Source organism: Zonotrichia leucophrys, chromosome 7 (genome assembly GCF_028769735.1).
Source record: "Zonotrichia leucophrys gambelii isolate GWCS_2022_RI chromosome 7, RI_Zleu_2.0, whole genome shotgun sequence".
Lineage (NCBI taxonomy): Eukaryota > Metazoa > Chordata > Aves > Passeriformes > Passerellidae > Zonotrichia > Zonotrichia leucophrys.
The window spans coordinates 34,056,611-34,082,886 of NC_088177.1; the positions used below are offsets into that span (position 1 = coordinate 34,056,611).

Genomic DNA, 26,276 nt, shown 5'->3' on the forward strand with positions numbered 1-26,276 from the left:
GCAGTACGACTGTGGACACACCTCAGTTACACACAGACTGCTTACCCTCGGCTTTACTGGTTGTACCATCTTTAGGCAAATTAAAGAAAAGTAAGGACAGGGTTAATAGGGAAAAATCAGTAACATCAACAGAAGTGGGCACTATATATTAGCTAAATAAATGTGCAAAAAAAAAATTAATACAATTAAAGAAATTAAAAAAGTTGGACCAAGCAGCAAATCAAACCTTGATGTATCAGAAGAAAACACTTGCAGGCTTTCCCTCCTGCAACAACCAACCTTTGCCCAACTCCATTTTCATTGTTTGCCTCACCATTTCTCTCATGGGAATGTGCAGGTGATACATGTCCCTACTAGGTAAAAAGGAAGCAGGATCCTTCAGGAGCAGCCATGCTTGCATCACTTAAGAGTGAATTTGCTACTTTTCTCCTAGAGCCTGGTTAAAGAACGAGACTGACACTGGATTCAGTCTCTAAGCTTCAAGGACCAAGTCAGCTCTAAGTAGATACTTCCTCCCCCTTCATTCTTCCTTAAGAAATAAGACTGCTCGAAGGCAGTGTAGCCACTGAAGCCAGAGTGCAGCACAACTCAAAAGTGGCTGCATCTGTAAGCCCACCATCATGGGATCAACTTCATGTTCTGTAATTACACTTCCACTGGAATGTATCTGCATCTTGAGCCAAGTAAGAACACTTTAAATCAGAGTAAGAATTCAACTTCTGAACTGAATACAGCCAACACACCTAAGCCAAGGTAAAGCATTTCAGATGTGAAAGAAACCTGTCTGAAAATTGAATCCATAAAAATCATCCCTATATAATTCACCACTTACTTTTTAACAGGTTAAAGAGCAAATGCCCTACATTAAAAGAAGAAACTCCTCAACCCTTCTCAGTGAAGACAATGTACACAGCTTAAATCAAGAGCACAGACCCCTGAGTTTCTTCCCTGTTGTAAAGGCAGATCGATGGCAAGTCTGGGATTAGATTAGTGTGAAACCAGCAGAATGAAGAAGGAGCTCAGATGATCAGCTCTGCTCACAACTGAGATGAAGCTCAGCAAATACGATGTCAATTTCTGCCTTGCATTTCCTCCTCCGTGACTCCCTCGATGGCAACTCCAGGAGAGAAAGATCCAATGCAAAGTTTGTTTTAAGAAACCCTGAGACACCTGAAGGAGATACACAATGCTCTGAGGGAATAATGTGACATGGCTATTATCCAAAGAGTCAGCTTAAGGAACAGATACTTCTATCCTGCCTGACGCCATGGCAAGGCCGACCTCCTCTTAGCTTCTCCATCTTTGTCCTTTGTGAAACAGAAAGGGAGCAAACTCAACTAAGATGTACTACTCAAAGCATAAAAGTATGGAAAAGCAGTTTCAGGAAAGGAGGGAAGGAAAAGAAGGAAAAGAGACAGGGAAACGTGTCAAAAGGAATTGAGTAGCATTGTCCTCAATCTGTGAGACGCAGATTATTACACAATTCAAAACTGTTGCTTCAAGTCAGTTCAGCTGTATATTTTTTTTCCTTAATCCCAAAGGGCAAGAGATCACACACTGATCCTGGAGAGCTGGTAACTACCTCAGAGGCACGTTCTTCTAGTCAGAGTTTATTATTCCAATAAAACTGCGAGGCACTAAAGGAAGCTAACTGCAATTGTAGAACAGTAGATTTACCTAGTGATGCGTATGACCCTGGGGGCAAGGCTGCAGCAGAACTGAAGGGGGTGGATGCTCCAGCAGACGTCACTTTTGACTTGGCACTAGCTGCTGCATTCACATCGACGTCACTGCGGGATCGCTGCAGAGATCCTGGTGTTGACACAGATTTTGTACTTACTGTAGATGCTGCAGATGGGAGTGGGAGATCCAGAATAAAGAAGATTAATTTTTTGAGCTGTGTGCTTCAAAGAGCCTGACAAGCAGTTTAAAGTACTATTTTTAACACTCCCTGCTGGCACTGAAATACCTCAACTAAGAATGCTTTATCAGGGCAATGTGGGCTTCCCCACGCTGCCTGCAAAGATATTTCATCAATGCTGCCCTGGATACTACCTCTAAGAACTTGATAAAGTTCTATAAGCTTAAATGATAAGATAAAAAGGCTGTCAGGCCAGTAAAAAGAAATTTCTAACAGAGTATAGATGGGAAAGTTCAACCACAGTACCCATCACTGGCACGTGAGAGTTGCTGGCCAGAACAGACCTGCAGGTCCTTCAGTCCAGGTTCTAATAACTTCCTTCCCAACACCTCATCTTCTCATGAGGATCGTTGTTCCCATCACTTGTTGATGCTCACCCTCTTAAGCATGAAGCTTGACTACTCAGCTGCAAGCAAACATGCATTTGTGTGCACAGTCAAGTAGGTTACACAACAACATCTCCTTGAATCAAAGGTCTCAGTAGTTACAGACAAACCAGCCAGAACCCAACCTTGGTCAGGTGTAAAAGGCAGCTTATCTTTTACAAACAAAGTTTTGTCTATTATATTCTATATTAAAATGTATTGTTTAGATTATTGTATGCATTAACATAGGACAGAAAAGCTGTACCTAAATATTCCATCTGACAAGAAAAACAGATTAGCAATGAGATGGAAATTAACACTGTAGGACTTGTGTGCAGACACCTCCAGTAAGTGCTGAAACCACAGAGAATAAATAACAAAAATTGTAAAACTGAAGGCATTATTAGACTACGTAGCTGCATGTCTTAGCATCAGCAGCAGTTTATTCAAGCTATTACAAAGCATACCTTGGCTACAATTTTCAAGGCTTTTTAGGCTTCCTTTCAGGTGTAAGAAATTATTGATTTACTAACTTATTTTAAAAGCATTATTTTATCAGCAGCTGATGCACAGAATATGGTGTAAATTGCAAAAGTAATTAAGATTTCTACATTCTGAGCTGCTGTTTTTTACTGAGCAGTAAACAGTGATCAAAGCTGGTTTTTGATTATCACAATGTCACACTTCCTCAGCAACACCTAAGTACATTTTCCAGCTCCTGTTCTCACCTCTTGATGTTGTACTTCCAGTAGGACTTCTTTTGGCAGACAGTGGACGGCTGGAAGTTAATACGAACACTTATTAAAACAAAACTTATATTTCAGTCACTAAGAGCAGTACAATTCTGTTCCGTCAGTACACAACTAAGCTAATAGGAAATTATTTATATGCAGGAATAAACTGCCAAAGTTTGTTGTTTAAGAATACAGCACCACCATGAAATTATTTATAAAAGCATTAAGAAATAAATAAGTACTCACATTATTAGTGCAAAAAAATATTTTTAAGAACACTTTTTGTAGATTTAAAAAGTTACATTAGTAAGTTATGGATATTTTTCATATAGGTCTTACACTAAAATCACACACATTTGGCGTTTAAGTTGATTGTATACCTGAGAGTAGATAAAATACATACATTCAACATAGGAGTGACATAAGTTACCACTCAAGTTTAATTTACTCTTTTTTTTTCTTTTATCTGGAAAGACTTACACCTCTAGGCTTAATGCTAAAGGCAGAACTTGAATTTAAGCACTGTTTTAAGCACCTGAAAGGAATAACTAATAGTATCTGCTGAGCACAAATAACTTCCTAGAAAATTATTTATGGAGTCAAGATAATGATTATGTTTTAAAGCCAGTACAGGGTTTTGTTGTTCATACACTGTTGGGTAAAAAGCCAACCAACCAACCAACCAACCAAATAAATAAACAATTTATTGTGGAGTAACCAAGTGTAGAGTCCAAATAATGACCAGATGAGCCAAAGCAATGTGATGGCTCCCTTCAGTTCAATGGAGAGGCAGTGACACAAAGCCTTACTTGAGACTCTCCTGGGAGCTGGAGGAGGAGCGATCCGACTGTGGCAGGGACACGATGCTGTCAGAGTTCTTCAGGTGGGACTGCAGGGCCTTCTGGTAGGAAGACTCCAAGGTGTGGTACAAATGCTCTGCCTCTCTGCTGAAGTGACTGTGGAAACCCCAGTAGCACCTGGAAATGAGGCACAGCACTGTGAACACACCCTTGCCAGGCTTTAGGGGCTTTAGGCACAAAGCCAGGGCCCTTCTCACTATACCCATCAGTGGGGCCAATGCCCACCCATTTCCAAGCTCCTACTGCCCTGACACATTTAAGACAAACAGCTTTTTCAACCATTGTGTTGCTCAAACAGCTGCACAAAGACAAACCAAATAAAAGAACCATTTGGTGCATTTGTTGTAAAAGCAGGAGCAGCCAACAAAGGTGAATTAGGGAAGAAGCCCTCATCCCCCCAGCTGTCTATTGCACATGGGAGACTGCAGGCCCACCAGACTGACACTAGTTTGGGACTGGGTGTGCAGCAGCTACTTCAAAACCTGCCAAAGGCAGAACACACATGAATGGGCCTGATTCAGGAAAGCACCAGCTGCTGCTTCCTTCCTTAAGTTTAACCAACAGGTCCCCAAGAATGCTGCAGAGACATGTCTCTGTACTGAACTGAGGATGCTGCCTGTCTTTTTGGAAAAAAAACCAAAAAACAAACCAACAAGAAAAAGGAAAGAGATGCTCACGTGCACTTCAAATCAGTGCCATGATGAAAATAAAAGAGCATTTTAAGATGAGGGAAGAATTCCTCTATGGTCCAAACCTCCTGGCTGATGGCTAAACACCATTCACTCTTGAGGCACAAAGGAGATGAAGACTCTCAGTACTTTTCAAGGGGCAACTAATGGGCAGTTCAAAAGTAAGATCATCAGATCAAATGAATCAAGAATTGTTTGTGTGTGACAGCCAGTCCTCAGAGAAGCCACATGCACTCTCACATCACAAGAAGAAAACAATCAGCCACACTACTATTGAATAAACATGTGAAGAGAGAATTAAGCATGCTCTCTGAAGTCCCATGCCATTCTCCTTGCTGTCTATTCAGCTTAACTAGTCACCCACTGTGAAGTCTCAGTGACTACTGCAATTTTCAGTGATGGACATGCTACTTCTCAAAAGGATTTAAGCATCCTACTGTGAAACACCACTGCTTAAAACACAGCATTTAGATTAATAAAATTTATTATTCATTGTTTTTATGTTTTACACTATCCTCTTTCTGCAGAAAAACGTTCCTGTAGTTCTGTTCAGAAAAGCAGGACCCTGGTACACAGCACACTACTGTAAGTACGATCATATTAATGGAAAGGCATAAAATCTTCAAAAGAATAAAATCAATTGCAAATATTAAAATTTCCTATAGATTTTTTTTCACTGTCATAAAATACTACCTTAATTTAGGATACCATTTAGCAGTGTACTAGCACAAGGACTTTGATTTCAGGAGTAGCAAATAACAATAGAATAGGCTACTTCAGTGGGATAGGACCTATAAGAGACATCTAGTCCAGCTGTCTGACCAATTCAGAACTGACCAAAAGTTGAAGTGTGTTGTCAAGGACATTGTCCAAGTGCCCCTGAAACAGGTTTCTGTAGGAACCCTGTTCAGTGTTTGACCCCTCTCTTGGTAGAGGAATGTTTCCTGATGTCCAGCCAGAACTTCCCTCACAGTTTTAAAGTATTCCCACCTATCACCAGATCACAGGAAGAAAGGATCAGCATCTCCTTCTCTGTTTCCCCTCCTCAAGGAACTGTACAGAATGGCCACTCCTCAGCCTCTCTTTTTTCCACCAGCTGGGTAGTCAAGAGAATGTATCTTGACTGGATTTTTGTCTCAACCATTCAGTGTCATTGACTCACAAAACAGGGGCAAAGAAGGGGAGGAAGAAGAGACACCAACAACAGCTTCCACTTACTTTCTTGCCTCTATCCTAGCTTCAGAGTCTGCATCATGAATTCCCTTCTTTATTGTTTCAGCCAATACTGATATGTGTCTGAAATAAGAAAGAAAATATTATCCAGCAGTTCAGAAAGATGTGTCACACTTAGAAAGAAATTACTTATTTGATTTTGCCTCCGTTTCTGAGAACAAACAGTTCACCACATCCTTTCATTGCCATCAAGGATCTTTTGTGCCCTTTATTTATTTATTCTTACAAGTCAGTTTTATTTCATCCACACTGCTGTCTAGGAGACAGCAAGCAGCATCCTTCATAGACCTTTACTTAGCTATCCAAACTGCCTGGATTCTAGAACAGTCTCCTAAGCCCTGAATAGTCTTGTGCAGTCTAGGGCTAAGGAATTGTGTCCTAGTCTCTCTTTGCACAATTACTTCAACTGGTCACTAGTCTAAAGTAATTTAGAAGTCTCAGAAGGTCCTGATAAGACATGAAGCAGATTTAACCTCATCATCTCACTTCAGGGTGCAAAAGGAAAAAAAATTCTTAAACAAAAGTTATTGAGTTCAGAGATTTGCTCAGCCAGGTTTTCCAAGGCTGGCATAGGAGACATACCCACCAAACTCTGAGAGAACTACAGAACAAACAATGTGTGTACATATGTGCCTCTTTTGGATGGCAAAAACATCTCTACTACAGCTACCTAATATGGTCTTCTCTCCTAATGATCCTTTCTCCAGAATGACCCAGGAAATTATCTCCTCTCCAGATAAATAGGACAGAACAAACCCACTGCTATTCATTCAGAACTTACCTTTCTAAGGAGTGTGTTTGCCATTCCTGCAACAGCAAGTCTAAAAATTCAAAGCAGCGCCTGAGAGGAGAGAGAAGAAAGAGAAGAAATGCTGAGTTTAAGTTAATTGGGGCACACTGGCTTTGCCATAGCTGACTCTGAACAACACCAAGGTTTGCTTAGGAAACATTTTGGGACATCAAAATTCAGTGTTGGCCCCAATAAAAAATATCAACAGCTCTAAAACAACATTAATAAACAGTCAGAAGTATTAATTGGAGGCAGCTTGCTATAGAGAAGCCTGAAGAGAGGAACTGCCATAAAACAATTCTGGAAGCTTCCTTTTTCATTAAACAGGATAAGTCCCAGGAGATTGGCACTGATACTCTGTACCTCTTAGTACAGGCTTCACACAGAAACCTCACAGCTAGCCTCATGTGGGGAGAGACCTTTCCAACTTTGATCTCCTTTCCTCACTTCAAGAACCGTAAGGCACAAGTGTGCTGAAATGTGCTCAAAGTTTGTCACCAAATACAGCTACAAAGCCCTTCCTTTTGTCTAACTCAAAGAGAGCCAGTTAATGCATAAGGAAGAGACAAGAGTCTCCCAGTGAGGTAGTGGACTGAAGCACGTAGATTCCAAGTGCAGAAAGGATCATTAGACCATTCAGTCCAGCTTCCCTTCCACATGACGTTTTCCTGTAAGACTGATTTACTGGCTCAAAGAAAAGAAGCCACTGTAACAGCCAACAGTGGGGAAGAGGAACGTGTCGGTAAAAATGCCAAAATATGTTGTTATAACAACATGCAAGGACAACAATTAGTTTAAAAAACATTTCTCCTTGTGGAAAAATGCCTTTTCCTCTCTGCAGTGATGCAGTTTACACAGGATAGCTGACTTTTAATCTGAAGTCAAATCATGGAGAAGAATGAGATTTATGTTATAATAAGTAAGTGTGTTTTCAACCCTTTTCACAAATAACAACAAGCACATTCACATTTTCAGAAAGCATCTATTTACTATTAAAAAGCAGTAAATGCAAACTCAATTCTCACCTTCTAACTGCAACAGACTTGGAGGTACAATTACTGGTTATGATGGGTATTAACCGAGGGATGTGCGTGTGCTGGAAATAAAGAAACAAGAACAGGAAGAAATCTTTACACAACAATTCCACAGAATGAAAGACCATCTCCTTCAGCCACCTGAGCTCAGTACTCAGATCCTTATTGTTGCTCAATACTTAAAAACAGAACTGCTAGATAAAGGAAGACTAACAGATATAGGCAGACTTTTAATATCAAAAATATTTTACAATTTATCAGCTAAAATACCCTTAACAAATACTTGATTTTCTTCTATAATGACACTCTCTAAAGTGAAGTAGCTAAAGTCACTGCAGGAGGATCTAAACTGCCAATGGTGACAATTTTAGAGACATTAGGCCACCTACAGCTTACCCAATTAATCACTAGGCAGGAGTCACCACTGTGAACTAAGACTTTTGAGATACACAGACTGTCTGTGAGGTATTTTAGAGCATAATTAGGAGGATGAATCTGTGCTGCAAGGCTGGTCTAACACCCTTTCAAAGAAAAATGTTTGCTCAGCTCTTAGAGAGATGGAAATATCTTGCCCTGCAAAAAGAAGCATTTTCCCTACTATTTTGGCAGAGCTCAACAAACATCATCTGCACAAGGCTGCAGAACATCTGAAACAGCCAAGCCCAGCACTATCAGAAAAGTAGATTAGGCATTAATCTCATTTTTATTGCAGCAGCATTCATATTTCATCAGAAACACTGCAGTGTTTGGAAATTATAACACTGTTCTCTTTTGATGTATACTTACTCGAATGATTAATCTAACTGCTACAACACCAGAAGTGGCCATGACTTTGGCACTATTTGGAATCAGATTAAAAATTGTTGGCATGATGGCTTCTGCCCCATGGTCAAACTTGTTTCCCAGAACTGATGACAAATGTCTGAAAAACAGAATGAAGTCATGCTGGTAAGTGAGCTGAAGATAAAGCAAGTCAGACTTGTACAGAATATGTGACATAAGCACATCTGACATCTCAATCTTCACAACTGTCACCTCCTCTCCAACTCCAAAGGACAGATAACACCATGTTTCAAAAATCAGTTCCTTTCATTTCAAACTTGTGTCCTATATTCATCTGAACCCTGAGAAACTGTAAGGTCAGCATAAAATAAAGTAACTAGCACAGCTAAAAATTTATTATCAAACAAATGGGATCAAGGTGATAGAATATTGTTGTTATTTTATACTTTATATTACAACTTCTCTAAAGCTCCCTATTTAAAAAAAAATGTCAGAAACACTGCAGCACACTTTTTCTTGAACTATTTCACAAAGAATAGACCATCAGAAATAAAAACTAGCTCAATCTGAACCAGAACAAAATGCAAACATTTCCAGCTTTATTGTTCAGTGCTTCCCTACGTGTGCATGAAGGCATGGCTTGCTCATTCACTCTGTGCATCCCCCATCAGCATTGTTTAGTACTCAGGAACACAGCTTGGCAAAATTACAATTAGTGGCTTACATGATGGGGTTTGAAACAGATGCAGACAAATCATGTTCTAGCTTTAACTACTTAGCACTAGCTGCACCCTGTGCTTTAACCAATGCCTGATCCTTTTCTTCTACATCCCATTTCAAACACACACAGAAAATAAACTCACCCCAAGGTGATACAAGCCTCTCTGACAACTTGAGAGCGCAGGTCTTTAGCAGATAATTTAAATGCTCCATCCAAAAGTCTTAAGTGCTGGAAGAAGTTATCATATTCTGCAGCTCCAGCCAAAAGTAAGGAGCGGATCTTTTTCAACTGTTAGGAGTATAAAAGAAATCAGTGACTGTTAATGAGCAGCAAATAAAAAGACAGCTCAAGACCAATAGCTGGTTCCAGGTTTCCTGTGCAATTATTCACCTACATGCAATGAGAAAATTGATTCTTGATGTCCAAGTAATTTTATTATTTCCTATCTTATATTCAACCCATGGTTAGTTAACATACTAAGTACAATAAGCTAAACATCCTTGCTAACTTAGAGAAATCCAGAAGTGCTGCATTCAGCAATTCAAATTGTATAGTTAATAACCCAAACAATATTTTTTTTTAACTAAAAGGTGTCTTGATTCCCCTTTGTTCCCTTATTTACAGCAGCTTCTAATGTTTAGGTAATCTCACAGTTGACTCTTGTGTTAAAAAGATATCTAGACTTAAAGGGCATGGTTCACACTGAGGCCTGGGTAATAATGACAGACCCAGAATGTGTCCATTGACTTCATTAAAAGTTATCTGTCTCTAGCAGAAGGGGAACCTTGACCCCATCAAAATGGGAAATTTCCTATTAATATTACAGGGACCACCATCTCATCCTACAGACAATCCTCTGACACCTTCTCAGGCCCTCCTGTGCACCAGTGCATCTGCACATGGGCTCGATTTCAGCTCCCTGTTACTCAGTACAGAAATAAAATTAAACAGAAGTAAACTGAATCAGCCCAGTCTGCCACTCAGATCTGTAATTCAGAGTTTGACAGACATGGCAAAGCTGCTACACCAGTGATGAAAGTCTACTGTGTAGACAAGACTGCATCTATTTGTACCATGAAAACACAGCTCACCTCAGTAAGCAGTATATGGTCTTGACATGCATATAACACCCAATTTCCACTTCCACACTCCCACAGTCATATTTATTTATTCAGAACTTAAGTGTGTAGATTCTTGCTGAACTATTTTACACCTCCCTTTTGCAGAAGTATAAATAAGTTCTCTGTAAGCAAAGTAATATTCTGCCTTATCAGGTAAGTTTTAAGATATTCTGAGTAAGACTTGACATTTTGATCTTAGAACCTGCTAGCAAATTTCTAGCTTTGAACCTGGATTTGCTGCACAACTTCCAGTTCCACCTGATGCTGTCTCAACAGACTCCTGTATACCAAACAGCAATTTTCCTCACAAATGTGGCTTAAATTCAGTCTGAAAAGGAAACATTTCTCACAAATCTGGGGGAACATAACAAGTGCTCACCACTAAAACTACATTCCAGCCTTAGTCTGAGGTTTTCTCAGTACCCTCAGTGGGATTAAGCTCAGTGTAGAAAAAGCTTCTATTAATAGAGATCCTATCTAAATTCACGACTTACCGCAGAAACTCTCTGTTCCCAGTCATGTTTATCATCTGACAGGATCTCTCTGATCTTGTTTATGGATTCCTCAAGATCCCGGCTGGAATAAATCTACAAATTGAAATACAGAGTAGCACTGTAATGCAGGATTTACTCCATAAAATCAGATCACTTCCCAACTACATTCTTATGTCCTTTGCACCTCAATGTTTAAACATCATGTGCTAGCCTTGGACACAACTGGCTTTGCACAATGCAGAGAATTTACACCCATTGTCTGCAACTAAAAACTTAGCAATTATCACAAGATGATTAAAGGATCATATCGCATTATTTTAGTATAGTTTCACAATTTTAAGCAGCATTTCTGCAGCTACTAGTGGCTATATTAGTCAAAACCTACAGAAGATCATGAGTAGACACATGTGCTTTTCAGCTGTCCCAAATATAAAGGTCCAGTGAAGGAGAGGGGATACATGATGCATCTCAGCTATCCAGCTAAATCAGCAAACATGCATGGTCCAGATGTCACACTCACAACAGCAGTGATCCCTGAGACACAAGTCACCTTTACTGCTTTCAGTTCCCAGAGGGTTTCATATAAACTACTAGCACATCCCACCATTTAAAACCTGCCTCCCCCTTCAACTTCTAACCTGCTTTCCCCTTAAAGATTTGCCAACATCACAATGAAGCACAATTTGCCAGTGATTAGCATGAGATCCTATATCCACCTTCTGCTTTTTAGTACAGCATGGTTTAACAGTTAACTCTACTTACCTGAACTGTTGGGACATCTTCAAATGCCTTAATGAAGTCTTCTTCATCCACAGCACCTGCCCCCTCTTTGGCTGCTGACACACAAGTGAAAAAGCCTTTTCAATCTTGTTATCAACAAGAGAATCAATTAAGAAACCACCAGCTATCAAGGCATTTAATCAGGAGAAAGTTCACTACTCATGCAGCCTGGGAGTGCTGCAGATGTAATGAAAGCAGAAGCAGGGAAATTCAATGCCAGGCACTGGTGAGACATTCATGGCATCCTTCACCTCACAGGCACACAGGGCACATTAGGGAAGTCATTACAGTAGTCACTCAACAGTTAGGGGACACAGTCTGAAAGATGAAAGGGAATACTTACTTTAATTATATGGGAGACTTTATTTTAAAGGATTTAATCCCATCTATAATAGATGAAGGTGGAGATCTGACAGGTGCACAAACAGACGAACGATAAGGAAGATAAACAGTCTCTGGAATACTAATCAGATTAGAGACTGCCTGATATAGGGAACTTTCTCCCTTTCCCTAGGACACATAGAGAATTAGAGCTACATGTAGAATAAGTGCTAACATTCAGAATGACTGATCAGTATCCTTTCTGCACCTTCATTACCAGAAATGCCCAAAGGTCTTAAAAGAAAGCTAGTGTGTCAGGTTTAGACTGCAAGGGCTGAAGTGTGGCTATATAGCTTATGTAGCTATAAGCAGCCTCAGTTCAGATAGAGTTGAAACTACAAAGGCAAAAATCTACACACTGGAGCACCAATATGATTTACTCATTGCCCTCAGTGCATAACTACACCGGTGCAACCTCTCACAAAATGCAAAATAAATTATGGGGATATGGGGATTGCTTGGAGATTCATCCTACCAGACTCTGGTTGTGGCATGCAGAGAACACAAGACATAATGACTGCATAAGGAAAAATTTGTTACTGGATTCTGGGGGCCAGTCTGGAAGTGCTTGCAAGAAGCTCAGTATGAACACTGTAAATACTTCACAGGCACATCAATTTACACAGGCAATTGGCTTACTTGAAGACTTGGAGCCCAGAGGTGCAGAGCCAAGCCTGCGGGTAGTGCCCATCCCAACTCTGCGTGAGTTTGCAGGGGCCTTTGAAGATGTAGAGGAGCTGGCTGAGGAAGGTCTGTTCCCATCCACGGAGTCTTCATCATCAAAAATTTTATCTGTCAAAAAACCCACATTCAGCTGTAAGACCAATGAAGCAAAGGGATGGCACAAGGAACATGACTGTGTTATGGCAAACATGCTACATTTTCCAGCCTGGTCTGCCAGCTCCCATCTTAGCAGTGTCCTCATGCTAAAATCCAGTTAGCCATGGAATAGCACCAGCTCACTGAACCCAATACTTCTCCACTGCAGCCACTATGTTATAAACTATTCAATAAATGCATTCAGATGAAAAGAATGAACTTCAAATCTACAGCAAAAAGATGCAAGCCCCAGAAAATACTTGGGGTGTTGACAGTCTGCAGCTCTCACGTTTATGTCTGCAATAACTCTTTTGACACAGACTGTAGTGAAACTAAGACCACAAGCAAATCCAAGATCCAGCAGCAACTGCCTGCACCAGACCAAGGATAAACAGTCATTCAACAAAGTTCATATGGTAACACCCATGTTGTTGATGAACAACAAACCATTAATCACAGACCCATCTGGAGCTACAAATCCCCTTTAACTCTTTAAATTAACACCAGAGATTCCTTACACGACAATACAAAAAGTTTCCTCAAATTCATAAAAACATAATTATAACGTGCATTAAACCTTACAGAACCTTCTGTGTACATCCAACTTCAGCCTCTACCACCAAATGTGAACATAAATTAACTAAAAATGAATTACAGCCACTTTGATTCTCAGTCAAGGTTACTTCAATTACAAAGGACTGCTTATATTGCAGTTTTACACAGATTAGCTAATTCACTTGAAAAAACAGCCTTAGGTTGAAAGGTGACAAAGCAGTTGGGCAGCTGATATAGATGGAACACGTAATTATTGAGGCCAGAAAGCCAGCTCATCCCCCATCACTCAGCATCTCCACAGGAACACTTCATTCAAGATTTGAGATCAGCTTCATGCCCATCCCTCTCCAGCAGCCCAAGGTACACACTCACTCTCCACCAGATTAGCAACATTTCCTTCACAATTTTCACTAGGCAAAAAGTCAAGCAGGTGCTTTAATCCATCCCTGCTCAGGAAAGCGCCTGGGAACATCTAGTAACAAATACAGGCTCCTAGTGAGACACTAATGAGTGAAATTTAATACAAGCTGAGCTTTCTGAAAGTAAAAAAAAACTTGATAACAGTACAGACATATTCTTGGGGAGGCAAAAGAACAGGAAGAAAAGCCTGTTTTGTTCTCAGCTCAACCATCTTCAGTTTTCTCTGCCCTAAGTGGCACTGGCTTATTAGCAGCTGGACACAGGAGAACTATCACAGATCATGTAAAAACCTACACCCGCCCCCCCATTTTGATATGCAGCAGTGCACATGATGCCATACTCCAATCACAACTCAATACTGACATGGCAGCTACAAAAAAGCATCCCAAAAGTGAAAACAGGTGGACATTTCTTCATTTTGATGTTTAAGATGTCTTGAAATATGGGAAAGGGCTAGGGGGAAAAAAACAACTCTAAAGGAAAGGGGTAAAATAATAACTGTTGTTCTATTACTGTTATTGTACTGTTGTTCAGGAAAAAGTGAACAAGGCAAAAGTGAAAAGAATATAGATAAATAGATAAATTCCAGGTCACACAGCTGAAGAGAATATAAACCACAATTAGGATGTGGGCTGTCTCTTTAACACAGTGCCTGAAGGCAGCCATGGAGACCGTGCTATCTCCCTATTGACACCAGTCTTGTTCTGACATATGTAATTCAAAACTAATTTGAAAAGAGCTCAGGGAACAATCATGAGAATGATTAAAGGATTAGAAAATATGTTTTTAATTCAATTAAATGAAAATTCTCTGCAAGAGATTGTTTAGTCTAGCCAGATTCCTAATAAGTTGCTTGATTATGTTCTGTGTTAACACAGCTACTGAAGATTTATTAACACAGTTTTCCAGTGTGATTTATTAATATTATTTCTTACCTAATAGAAAAATATACAACAAGGCAACTGGCTAGAGGTTAAAAACAAATTAAATTCTGAGTTGCCTTTTTTTTCTCTCTTCCCCCTTGCTCCCCCCTTCATTTTCTGCAATAATCACAGGGCTAACCCTCTGTGAGGTTAGGAGGTACATCACCCAGTGAATTCTACCACAGGCAGCTCTTAAAAAAGCAAAACTGAATTTTTTTTTCCCTCCCAAAAGACACAGTCTAGTTCAAACAGGAATTATTTCAAAAACACTACTTGGTGTGAGTTGCACCAAGGTCAGGGCAGATCAAAATAGGCTTTAAAATGTGTAATCTCTGAAGCCTCTAGGACAAAGTTTAAGTGATTCAGAAAGACTTGGACAGCCATTCAATTCAAAAAACTTCAAGCAAAACTTGTTCCAGGTGCAATTGTTTCAAAAGCTCCTATATAAATATTTAGCCAACTATTATTTGACATGTGTGTATTAACAGCCAGGTGAAAGCCAGTCATATTTGAAACAAAAGGTACTTTTACTAGTTCATAGCCTCTTCCATCAGGTAATAAAATTCTCCATCAGCTGCATTTCAGACCATCTGGATGCAGCCTTAGTTAACTCACTTCCTCTTCTATATGCATTTTTAAAGCCTCAGTCCGCTGAAGGGAGAAGAGGGTGTGGTTTCCTATTTCATATAATAAATCAAAACTAAAAAAAAAATCCAGATATTAAAGGCATTGCACTCCTGTAGTATTTTAGCAACTAAATAAGACTATAATTTCTTTCTAAAACAGGCTTTTCTGAGCATTAGCAAAAAACACAACACTCCAAAAATCAAACCAGCCCACCCACAGTTCTGGGGATGACTGGATTACAATCTCATCTTCCTGCTCATTAAGTCTGCAAACTAAGCATCACATATTTATCAAACTAGAATAGCCCTTCAACAACCCAACAGCATTTTCTCATCTGAGCAGTGCAGAATGACAGCACCACGTTCAGAACTGCACATCAAGTCTGCCCGAGCACGTGTGCAGAACAGAAAGAGAAACAAAGAACAGAAAGGAACCTGGACAGGGAGTACAGAAAAGAACAGAAAACCAAGCTATTATACATTATTTTACAAACCCCTTTTTTTTCTTTGCCACCCATTGATTCCTGCTCATAATAATCATTTGAATCAGGATCATATTTTTCATCATATCTGCAAATGGCAAATTCAGCAAGGGTGTAACTCTCAGGACGCCAGCTGAGGTGCACTGAAGCGGGATCAGTGCCCCACTCTAACATTAAATAACCATTTAATTCTCCCATCCCAAGACACCCCCAGTGCTCTGTTATAAGGACCTTACAGTACTCTCTGTCAGAGACATGCCCTTATAAAAGAGGCCTTTGTCTGCTCGCCACTCTGCTGTCTCAGAGACAGAAAGAAGACAATCTGCTTTACGTTTTTCAATTCCTTTACATTATTTAAGAAGAAGAGAAAATTGCTTACAAGTACATATCCTTCTGCAAATAAGCTTCCTCAACATTCCTTCATATTTTCCATAGCGTGCCCAGATGTAAGAGTGCTTCACGGAGCGCCGCGGCTTTCAGTCCACAACATAATCAATCATTGCCCCTCGGATTCATTAAGCATGCTGTCTTCACACGTGGATTTAAACAGCCATGGCCTCTGTCCTCTCTCTCTCTCTACGGCTGCAGATCTGCACAATTCTTATTAGCAACACCCATTTCAGCCCAGCAAACTTGGGTTCACTTCTAGGGAGGAAATTCCCTACTAGCGAGGGGAAGCCAGGACAAATAATCCGGGATGAAGATGAGCTGAGCGTGCCTGGCTCGGCTGCCTTGCACTAGGAGCCAGCCTGACTTTATCCCCTGGGAAGCGCTAACAGGAGCATCTCAACAGCTGTCATCATTTGTCCATGACGAATAAATTTAGTCATTATTCATTTTAAAACGTAACCCCTTCAGGTCTGGCCAAGGTGAAAAGTGGGGAGAAGAGGCTGCTACTCAGGAACCATGGTAAACAAGGGCCAGCACTTCCCTTGCCTGCACCACCAGCCTGGGACCTTTTAAAGCAGAGCCTCAAATGTCCTTTCCAATGAAAAAAGATGTTTTCTGGCTTTCAAAAACTTCAGGATATCAGATTCAAATCTTTTAGTTATTTGTTTGTAAGCTTTAGAGAAGACAGCTACTCTGTAGTGATGACAGACTGGGAAGAGAGCTTTCCATCACATCCGTTCCTCACAAAGATGCCCCACTACGATCCTCAGATTTGACTCTGTAAAGGACTAAACTTGTGCTGGGCCCACTGTGCCCACTCATCATCTGTTCCATTTCCAAGCATCAGAGCAGCTGAAACAGGCAGGATGGGTACCTCTTGCATGAATCACCTGCAACACTCTCAGAAGAATCCCACTTTTGGGTGCAGATGGAAGTGGACAACACCAGAGGAGTTTGCCTCCCACCATTCCTATGGCACGCTCCACCACCAGGAGCAGACAGGTAGCTGCTAAAGCTGACAAACATTACAGCACTTCCAGATTCCATGCTCAATCCCCACTAGGTGGGCAAAGCCCAGCTCCCTGAAGATCTGAGAGCCCTTTACAAGCCAAGAACACACACCAGCAAAACTACCAATGCCAAAGGAAACAGGGTGGGTTCCTCTTTAATCCTTTCTGCCAGGCACAAGTCCATGAGCACTGGACCATATTTTTGTGACAGACACCCCTCTGACATCTCAGCTCATGCCCTCCCCCCAGGGCAGCATCTGGCACCCCCATCTCCAGCTGTGACTTCTGCTGTCACCCTCTGTTGGGGGTCCAAGTGAGACAGCTTCAGCTGAGAAGCCTTTTCCCATTAGCACACATGAAATCCAGGCATGGCTTAGCTGCAAGGCTGTCCAACTCCAACATAGGTGTTGTAGAGGTTTCTCCAGGAAAATGAGTTTCTAAACCCACTAAAGATAAAGAGACATGCATATGGTCCTCAGCAGAATTAAGTGTTTAAAAACACAGCAGTGGCAGCTACAGGCAGGAGTCCATGGGCACAGCACATCATTAAGGTTTCCTGCTTGGCCATCTCCCAGTGTCCCAGCTGTGTCCCTGGCCCCAGACACAGCTCCTCCTTCCCACCCTCCACACCAGGCAGTGTTTTGCACCTAAAAAGCCACTCACTTGGCCTCAGTGACACTGGTCAGTCCTGCCAATGCCACCTGCCCCTCTCTCTCCCACCATATCCAGTTATCCCAGTTTGACCCAGTCACCAGCTCCAGTCCCAGCCCACCCAGGCTGCCTTCTGGAACCATGTGCTGAACAACCTCATCTCCTTCACAACTGGCTTTGGAGTCCCAAAAACCTGACTTCAGCATGAACTGCTCCAGGGGCTGAACAATGACAAGGACATGCATATCACCCAGAACCTTGGCTTTTTTTCTCTTTTCTCATGTATCACCCTATTTAAGCAACAATCCCCATCATTATGGGTAGGAGATTTTTGGAATAAGGTTTCAACAATGCAAGTCTAGTCAAAGTATTTATGGCAATAATAAATACAATAAACAACACAGCTGCCATCAGCCACAGGTAAGGTGGTGCTTAGAGACTCAGGCCAAGAATGTCAGGCCAGGCAGGTGCAAAATTAAATTATTCTTAAACACCACGTGCTTTTCATTAATCCCAAATGCTTCCATTTTCCCTCCTTAGCAAGGAAAGCCATCATCTTGGTTACTGCCTCATTCTGTCTAATCACTACCTAATGAATCTAATAGGTCTTCAACTTTCTTATCACAAAGGAAAAGAAAAATCCTCAAAGAAGTAGCAGCTGGAATTGTCTTCTGCTCCAAATACATTGTATTTACATATGCTATTGTTCTAATACACATACTGCTTAGACTCAAGCACCCAACGACAGCAATTTCTGAGTATTCATGCCTGCCATCCCTCTATAAGCAGAAGAACATTTAGGCATAGAAATCATTTACAAAGGACATTCTTGTTAGTGAGGAACCCTATATTTATTAAACCCATATCAGTACGATAAAATTAACTTTACCAAACTGGTATGAGGGGATTGTTGCACACATTGACCTGACCACATCCAACCCCAGACTAGGCAGACACAATAAGCATATGGAAAGTAAATTCCAACTTCAATCTGCAAGAATAAGCAACAGCCCAGCAACACCCAAAATCTGCTCTCAGGGACTGGCCTGGTAAGTCAAACAAAATCATCCTGCAGAAGACTGATCTGAAATCATGCAGCTAATGATGATTTAAGTTACTTTTCTGAGGGACATTAAAATTTTCAATCCTGGAATCAGATTATTCCAATTTAAGATGTAGCCATGATGAACAGCTGCAAGCATGATTGAGAACAAGAATTTTAAAGACTTGAAAACAAGAGACAAATAAAAAGGATTTAATGAGCCTGCTTACTTCAAAACAGAACTTTTTTTAACCATAATGTTGACAGTATTAATGCCATCATGTCAACAAGTCACAGCATGCCCCCTCTAATAGCATCTATGAGCACTAGCACAACTAAGAGCACAGCAAACAAAACTTTAAAGAAACTTCTGTTCATGAAACTAACACACCTGGAAATGGGAGTTTTTAAAAGTCAGTGAAACTGTCACTTTTCAGCCATATGAAAATCTCCATTAGCTTTAAGCAGATTTAGAAAAGAGACGGTACAAATGTTATATTTCTATCAGCTTTATTAAATTAAATACCAATAGCAGACAACATAATAACTATGATACTGAGTGAAAGAGTACCAGCTCAAATAACCAAAATAATCCACAAAAGCATCAAATATTGAAATAAACTCATTAAGAGCTAGGATTTATAAGTTTCACCAATTACTTTACCACAGTTCATAGAGACACCTAAAGGAGAATCAAACACCCATGTGTGAGGAGCTGCACAGACACAGCTTTTACCCCATAATGATTTTTAAAAATTAAGTAACTGAGAGACAGACACAAACATGTACATGAGGCAAAATCAAAGTGGAGAAGAGACAGAGATAAGGATTTACTTTCCTCAAAGTAATCCTTGGAAATACAATATTCCCACAGTGCTTTTTCCAGCCAGCCACACAGCCATCCCCCAGACCTCAAGAGCACCAGGAAATCCACAGCGCATACCTTGGAAAAACACACCCACCCCAAAATCCCACACATTTACATAAAGTTTCAATTTAAAGAGCAAAAGCAGCTTCTCCCTGCCCTGCACTTACCCCTGTGGTTTCCCAGAGGTTGGTCACTATGCCTTGTGGGGCACCCACCCTCCATCCCTGCCAGGCTGTCCACACATCTCCCCAGCCTTCACAAACACCCCAGCTATTTCAGAGCCTCCAACACACTCCACACCAGGGTGTTGCTGCTGTGGCTTTCCCTGCTGCCTGTGCCAGGGGGTGCTGCCCCACTTCTGTTCTGGACCCTTGGAAATACCCTTTAAATTGCATTGCCTTATTACTCCCTCCTCACTGTGCTATCATTAGCATAATCTTCAGAGATGAAAGAGACAAAGTGGGTCCCTGGGCCCTAGAGATACCAATCAGTGAGAAAGGCTGTGGATGCAGGATGGATCAGGGAGATCTTCTAGAGTCAGAAAACATCTTTTGACAGAACTTCAGGAATGAGCCTTGTCACAGCATCCTGTCACACCCAAACTGCAGATTTCACTATTTCCCACTTTAATATTAATCCTCTGTGCTGCACTGCAGTGGCAATGTTAAGATTTTGCCTCAGCCTTACTGAAGTTTAATTATTTATGCAAATAATTATATAAATGAAAGTGAATTCTTCTGCCTTCATTCACAAGACAGAAAAATTCCATTCTGCAGAGGCAGAGGAACTCTCTCAGGCACCACTTCCCCATGCACACATAGCAGGGATGTGTCAGGTTAAAGAGCAATCCATGAACCTTCCCCTTTCCTTGCTCTCACCTCCATCTCTGCATTTGCTGGAAAACTTATGGCAACAGCCTGGACTCCCTGTGTTTGCAGCAAGTCAACATCAGGATTCAGGCAGCAAAGGGCATCAGCATCACCCAGCTGCCGGTCACCCACACTACATCCAGCACCCCAGGCAACAGCCTCCTTTGCCAGGTCTGTGATCAGCTTTGCACAGCATTCACTTTAAAAATTATATAAATGTAACTAAAAAGCAGAGCCTTTCAACAAGAGCAAGAAGTATTTGTTGTTATTTTAATGTGTGAGTAAACTGAGACAGAGCTGAGGGACATTCTCAGGGGTGTGAAGAATCCAGGGCACTGCCAGAGCCTACATTAAGCTCCATTCCTGAACAGTTTTTTGTACTGGTCTCTTTCTCTTCCTCCTACTAAAGATGCAAGGAGTGCCACAAATGTTTTCTTATTTTCCCAATGTTATCTTCAAACCTGCTCTATGCATATTCAGAAAAGAACATTTGCAAAGGGCTTGGGAAAAGTAGAAATAACATCATATATTAGAATCAACATATTAGAAATAAAAATTTTAATTTAGTTGTTCTTATATGATGCTTGAAGCTTAGCCACACCTGAAACTGAGTTCTCTGTATTTCCCAGGACTGGCACTACAGGAAAACTGCAACCAAGATTAAACCAAGCTCCCAGGGAGACACCTGCTGGCAGCAGCCTGGGGCTTATTTGCCAAAACCTGAAGGAACAAGGAGATACCTGTGGAACTAAATAGGTGATATTTTGTCTTACCTGGACTGCCTATACCCTATGGAACTCAATTAGCAGGCACACCAACAATCTGAAGCCTTCCAATGGACAGTGTTTCTCAGCAGTGAGTGCAGGAGCCCCATGTGCAGACAGGGCAGGTGACTCCAGCCCCACAACCAGGTCCAGATTTCCAGCTATTTGCACCATCTGCTGCCATGACATCACAGGGTGAGGCACTTCTCCAGCCTGCACTCCCCAGTTGGCATTCCCTGCACAGATCCCTCTGCCTCCTCGGGCAATAATGACCAGTGCAGCTCACCTCGATGCTGACTGCCACAACACCATCATTGTCAACACAAGGAAATTGCAGTTTCTACTGTTAGCACTTATCACTTCTTGAAGGGATGCTCATTCTCAACACACACAACACCGAGGTGTAAAGCACTGACAAGGAGCACACTGAGCTGGTTTTGGAAGGAAAGAGCATCCTGACGTTTCTAGGACAAAGCGCTGTTACAAAAAAAGGCAAAGGATCTTATTGCCTCCAGATCCACAGAGCACATTGGGGGACAGAAATGCTGCAGATCCCACTTCCAGCCACCACAGAACATCCTGCAAAGCCTGCTAATGCACCAAGTCCTGCAGAAGAAAGCTTTCTAGAGATATCCACATGGAGATGAAAATGCCAAGCTGCAGCCTTGTTTCTTTTGGGTTAATTCTCAGAGGATGGCCAGGTCAGCGAAGTTTAGCCAGTAAGCTGAGCTGGAGGGACCTGGGGAAGCTGCAGAACCAGCCCATCCCAGTACCTTCATTTATGTTTATTTGCAATCATTAACAGGGACATGCTGCTCAGCAACTCCTGTGAGATGGTGGGGCATCCTAAACTTTCCAGGCAGCCACCTCTGAGCCAAAAAATAGGTGCAGTTATCCCAGAACAATGAAGGAAAAACCAAGGCTGTCAGCCTACAGCCTGTACAGCCACAGAAAACAGGAGCCCTCTGTCCCAAGGCATTCTGTCTGTCCCATTAAAGGCTAATGCAAGCACATGGGTACTGCACTGGCAAAAACTGTACAGTGTTACGCTCATCACACATCAGTGACTCCCATCCAGAATGCCTGGCCTGATGCATAATTAATGTACTTTAATTAGATGACCATTTAAAATACTGTCAAATGCTCAGTGGGCAATAATCATGAGATAAGAATGTCTTAGACTGAAGGCAGTTGAGACAAAAGAAAAACCATAGGGAAAACTATGGAACAACTCCCCAGCCTACATGCCTTTTGAGAAAGATTATCAACTAGTAAAACAGGCATGACCAGCATGATAACCAGGAATTTCTACCATAAATAAATGCTTCATCTTTATAAAGATGCATACTACTACAGACTGTGAAGACACATATACAAGCAAAGCGTACAGACAAGTTCTGTTTATTTAAGAATAATCCAAAGTTGAATTTTATGATCCAGGCTATGCTCTGTAACGAGAAATGGTTACCAACCAATGGTCTGAGATGCCTCTGAGCTCCTGCCACAATGGCTGCTAAGTTAAAGAGCTGGCTCTGTATCTCCACTGCAGCTGTCAGCAAAGGAAAGGGATGGGGAGCCAGACTTGATGCTGACGCTTCTCCGGAGATTCAGCAGCTCTGCCTGCCTGCCACTCTCCTGATGCACTGGAAGGCACAAGCTTCTGCCTACTCCTAACTAATAAAAGCAGGACTTGGGAACATTCCTGTCTCCCCACCACTTCAGTATAGCTCCCTGAGAGCAAGCAGAGCCTTTGAGAAGCTGCTTCAGCACCAGTACACCAGGCCAGTGTTTGCAATGTCTGCATGAGCACATTCGACTGCAACCAGAGCTGAGAGCAGCAGCTCCTTAGAGCTGGGGAGAAATACCCATTCCCACTCACACCACACTCATTTTGGCTAACACTGGCAGAGGGAAGCAATGGCTTCCTGACAATCAAGCCCATTTGTTTTTACCCCCGGAGTCTTAAAGAGAATAAACACGGTAAATGAAAAGCTAGCATTTCACTTTTCTCAGGATCATTGTAGAAAAATCTTATTGTATTTATTATGATCACTCAGGACCAGTGACTCCAAAGGTAGCATTGAAAATATTTGGGGTTTTTTTAAGATGCAAAAACAAAAACTAGTGAGTATATGAGACAGGTTTTACTTTAAGTGAAAAAACGCTTGTTCAGTAATTTTTAGAATGCATGTTCACTGGCAATAACTTATAATACCACTCTACACAAATTTGTGTATGATCTAGATAGGATTAGTTCCACTTCTTTCACACAGTGGAAACAAAGGCCAAGTACCACATGAGGAAGCTGACTGCAGGTGGTGCAGAAAAGTCAGAATCAGAGCACATGCCAGAAGATGTATAATATCAGATCTCCTTTATTTAATCACCATCACATTAGGCTAAATTCTGCTTCCAGCTCTATACCTGTAGGATGGAGGGGAATCCAGCAGCATGCAGAACTTTGCAGAATTTTTTTAAAGTTGCTATTATCTCAGATTTTCTTCTATATGGTTTCAAGTGAGCACAGAGAGGTTTCAGGACATCAGCTAGCAGCCTATTTGACAGATACTTCAGTACAGCACATGGTTTCCACATGGCTGGCTATCATAAACAATTCAGACTGATATTTCATCTTCAAATAAATATTTAAGCTTCAAATAAATATAAGCACAGTCTGAATGCTTGATTTACAAGTGGAAAGCTCCAATTCCTGAGATACATCAATTTCTTGGGCCTTTTTCACCTGTCGTTCAAAGCCTCCATTTAAGAAAACCATGGGCTTAAGGAAAAAAGTCACAGGAGAAAAGCACCAAAACCAAAAATGGGTCACAATTTATAAAATATTAATAGTCAGCAGGGCTTCTGTTTTCCTGAAGCTTGTTTCATCCACTCCCCAACACCTTTAAAAGAAAAGGTAGATCTTCATTCCTTCATCCACGTTCCTCCCCACAAGAAATCATCAGGTAGAGCAAATAGAGCAGTCATACTCAGAGGGAGAAAAGCAGACAAAAAGGTAGAGTGAAGACATTGCTGAAACTTTCCTTCCTTATGTCGTTAATTACTTCAGCCTACTAAATTTGGTATTCATATTTCAGAGGCAACATGAAACTCCAAGCAAGCAGGGGAACTTTAATGTGCTACAAAGCAGAAAGCCTCTTTCTCAAAGTGCTTGCAATATAAATAATGCATAGCACAGATAAAAATAATTACTATTATTTGACTATATTATTAGACTTTATAAAAAAAACAAGCACAAATATCCCCCTCCTTCTCTTTTAAAAGAAAAAAAGGAGTTAAAAAATGCAGGTAGTTGTGTTCTAATAAGTCTAAAATATTCCTGCCCAACCCATTTTTATTTGGCCTCAGCCAGTGCTGCTGTTCACTTTCTCCCCATGGCTCAGCACCCTTTTTCAACCCTCCTCAGGTCCCTGCACCTGGGTAAAACTTAAGCCTGTCATCCAGCCATCCAAAACCATCTGCCATGACTGAAAGTTGGACTTAATAATTGATTCTGATCACAGCTGGTCATTTGACTGCTTTAGTAACCATGCTCTTTTCTTCCCACATACACGTTCACAGTAGAAGACTTGCACAGCTGGTCTGTCCAAGAAGTAACAATGAAAGAAATCAGTTTTACCACTTACTGCATCACATAACAATATGTTAGGATCAAACAGGAAATTCAGATTGAAAAAATGTGTTTGGCAGATCAGTAAAATCTTGATTCATCTGATCTGAACTCTGCCAGTTTCTCTGCTGTACCTCCTGTACCACTTCACTCTAACTCCGAGACCATCTCATCCACAAGAAGAACTAAACAAAGGGACTAAGGGCAGACTTGTTTTTGACATTAATCTCTTAGCTTTAATCAAGTTCAAAACTTGCTAAGAGGTGGTGGAAGCTCTGAATAAACATTCACAAGCAAGCAGATTCCCTCTGGTTCAAGGGCAAAGTCTGTCAAGTGAAAAGGAAGGATGAGTTTGCCTCAGGACTCAGACGCACAATCAAATTATTGCTGCTTAACAAGTTATAAGACACCAGCTGAGCCAAAGTAGCAGCCCTTGAGATGCTATTAAACTATGGCAAGTATAAGGTAATTTAATTTAACTTAGCCCTAAAGAAAGAAAATTAGGCCAAGCAGAATCACTCACATTTACCACAAAGAATACAAACACTCACCACAACCCAGCTAAACATCTTACTCTGGATCTGCTCATTAAGCACTCCACAAAACAAATGCTGACCTAAACAGAACTGGAGACATTAAAAACCAAAGGGGTTCCCATGCAAAAGCTGGGAATGCTGATTGCAGAAAAAAGCCTGGCACAGCCATTTTCACCACTACTGGGGAAAAGAAGTCACAATCACTCATCTTTCCTTAGCATTTCTCACAGGTGATTCTGCCAAGAAAAGCTGATGTGGAACAAGATGGAGACAAGGTGGTGAGCATGGCTGGTTAAGTCTTTTCTCATTCAGAAAAGTTACTGGAATCATTATCATCACAGAATACTGAAGCGCAACTGATTTCCATCCATATAGACGTCTGGTTTCAGACAGGCACATCTACTGCCTCCATGCAAGACTTAAAGAAGTCAACAAGTCAAAACAAAAAAGAAAACACTTTATTAATACAAAGAACCATTTTCTAAGCAGCTTGAGAACTCTCTTTTCCCTGAGGCAAGTCTGGCTGGCACAGTGACTTTGTACATCTGTGACCCTGAAAGATCACTGCAATGATAATTCAAACGGACAAATTAGATAGCAGCTTCTTCCCTCTTGCACTGCTTTGTCTATGCTGTAGAGAGATGTGTCCCTTCAATATGTGACATTTACACTTTAGTCCTAAACAGCAAGCTGTAAAGTGCAGTCCTTGTGAACGCTCAGCTGCTAGAAGCAAGCTGTCCCCTTTCCAGCAGGCTGCTTATGATACAAACACAGAAGTCACCAGGAG

At 41.2% G+C, this 26,276-nt stretch overlaps 1 protein-coding gene across 1 annotated transcript in view; it reads right to left on the reverse strand.

Annotated features, from left to right (window-relative positions):
- Nucleotides 1–26,276, reverse strand: part of CLASP1 (cytoplasmic linker associated protein 1) — a 170,694-nt gene that overhangs the window by 77,635 nt on the left and 66,783 nt on the right. The window contains exons 9-19 of the mRNA XM_064718115.1: nucleotides 12,546–12,698; nucleotides 11,508–11,581; nucleotides 10,746–10,838; nucleotides 9,273–9,418; nucleotides 8,413–8,548; nucleotides 7,618–7,688; nucleotides 6,584–6,643; nucleotides 5,788–5,865; nucleotides 3,830–3,997; nucleotides 3,015–3,064; nucleotides 1,678–1,848 (exon numbers count right to left, since the gene is read on the reverse strand). Of these exons, the coding sequence (XP_064574185.1) occupies nucleotides 1,678–1,848; nucleotides 3,015–3,064; nucleotides 3,830–3,997; nucleotides 5,788–5,865; nucleotides 6,584–6,643; nucleotides 7,618–7,688; nucleotides 8,413–8,548; nucleotides 9,273–9,418; nucleotides 10,746–10,838; nucleotides 11,508–11,581; nucleotides 12,546–12,698 (1,200 nt within the window). The remainder of the gene's footprint in view (nucleotides 1–1,677; nucleotides 1,849–3,014; nucleotides 3,065–3,829; nucleotides 3,998–5,787; nucleotides 5,866–6,583; nucleotides 6,644–7,617; nucleotides 7,689–8,412; nucleotides 8,549–9,272; nucleotides 9,419–10,745; nucleotides 10,839–11,507; nucleotides 11,582–12,545; nucleotides 12,699–26,276) is intronic.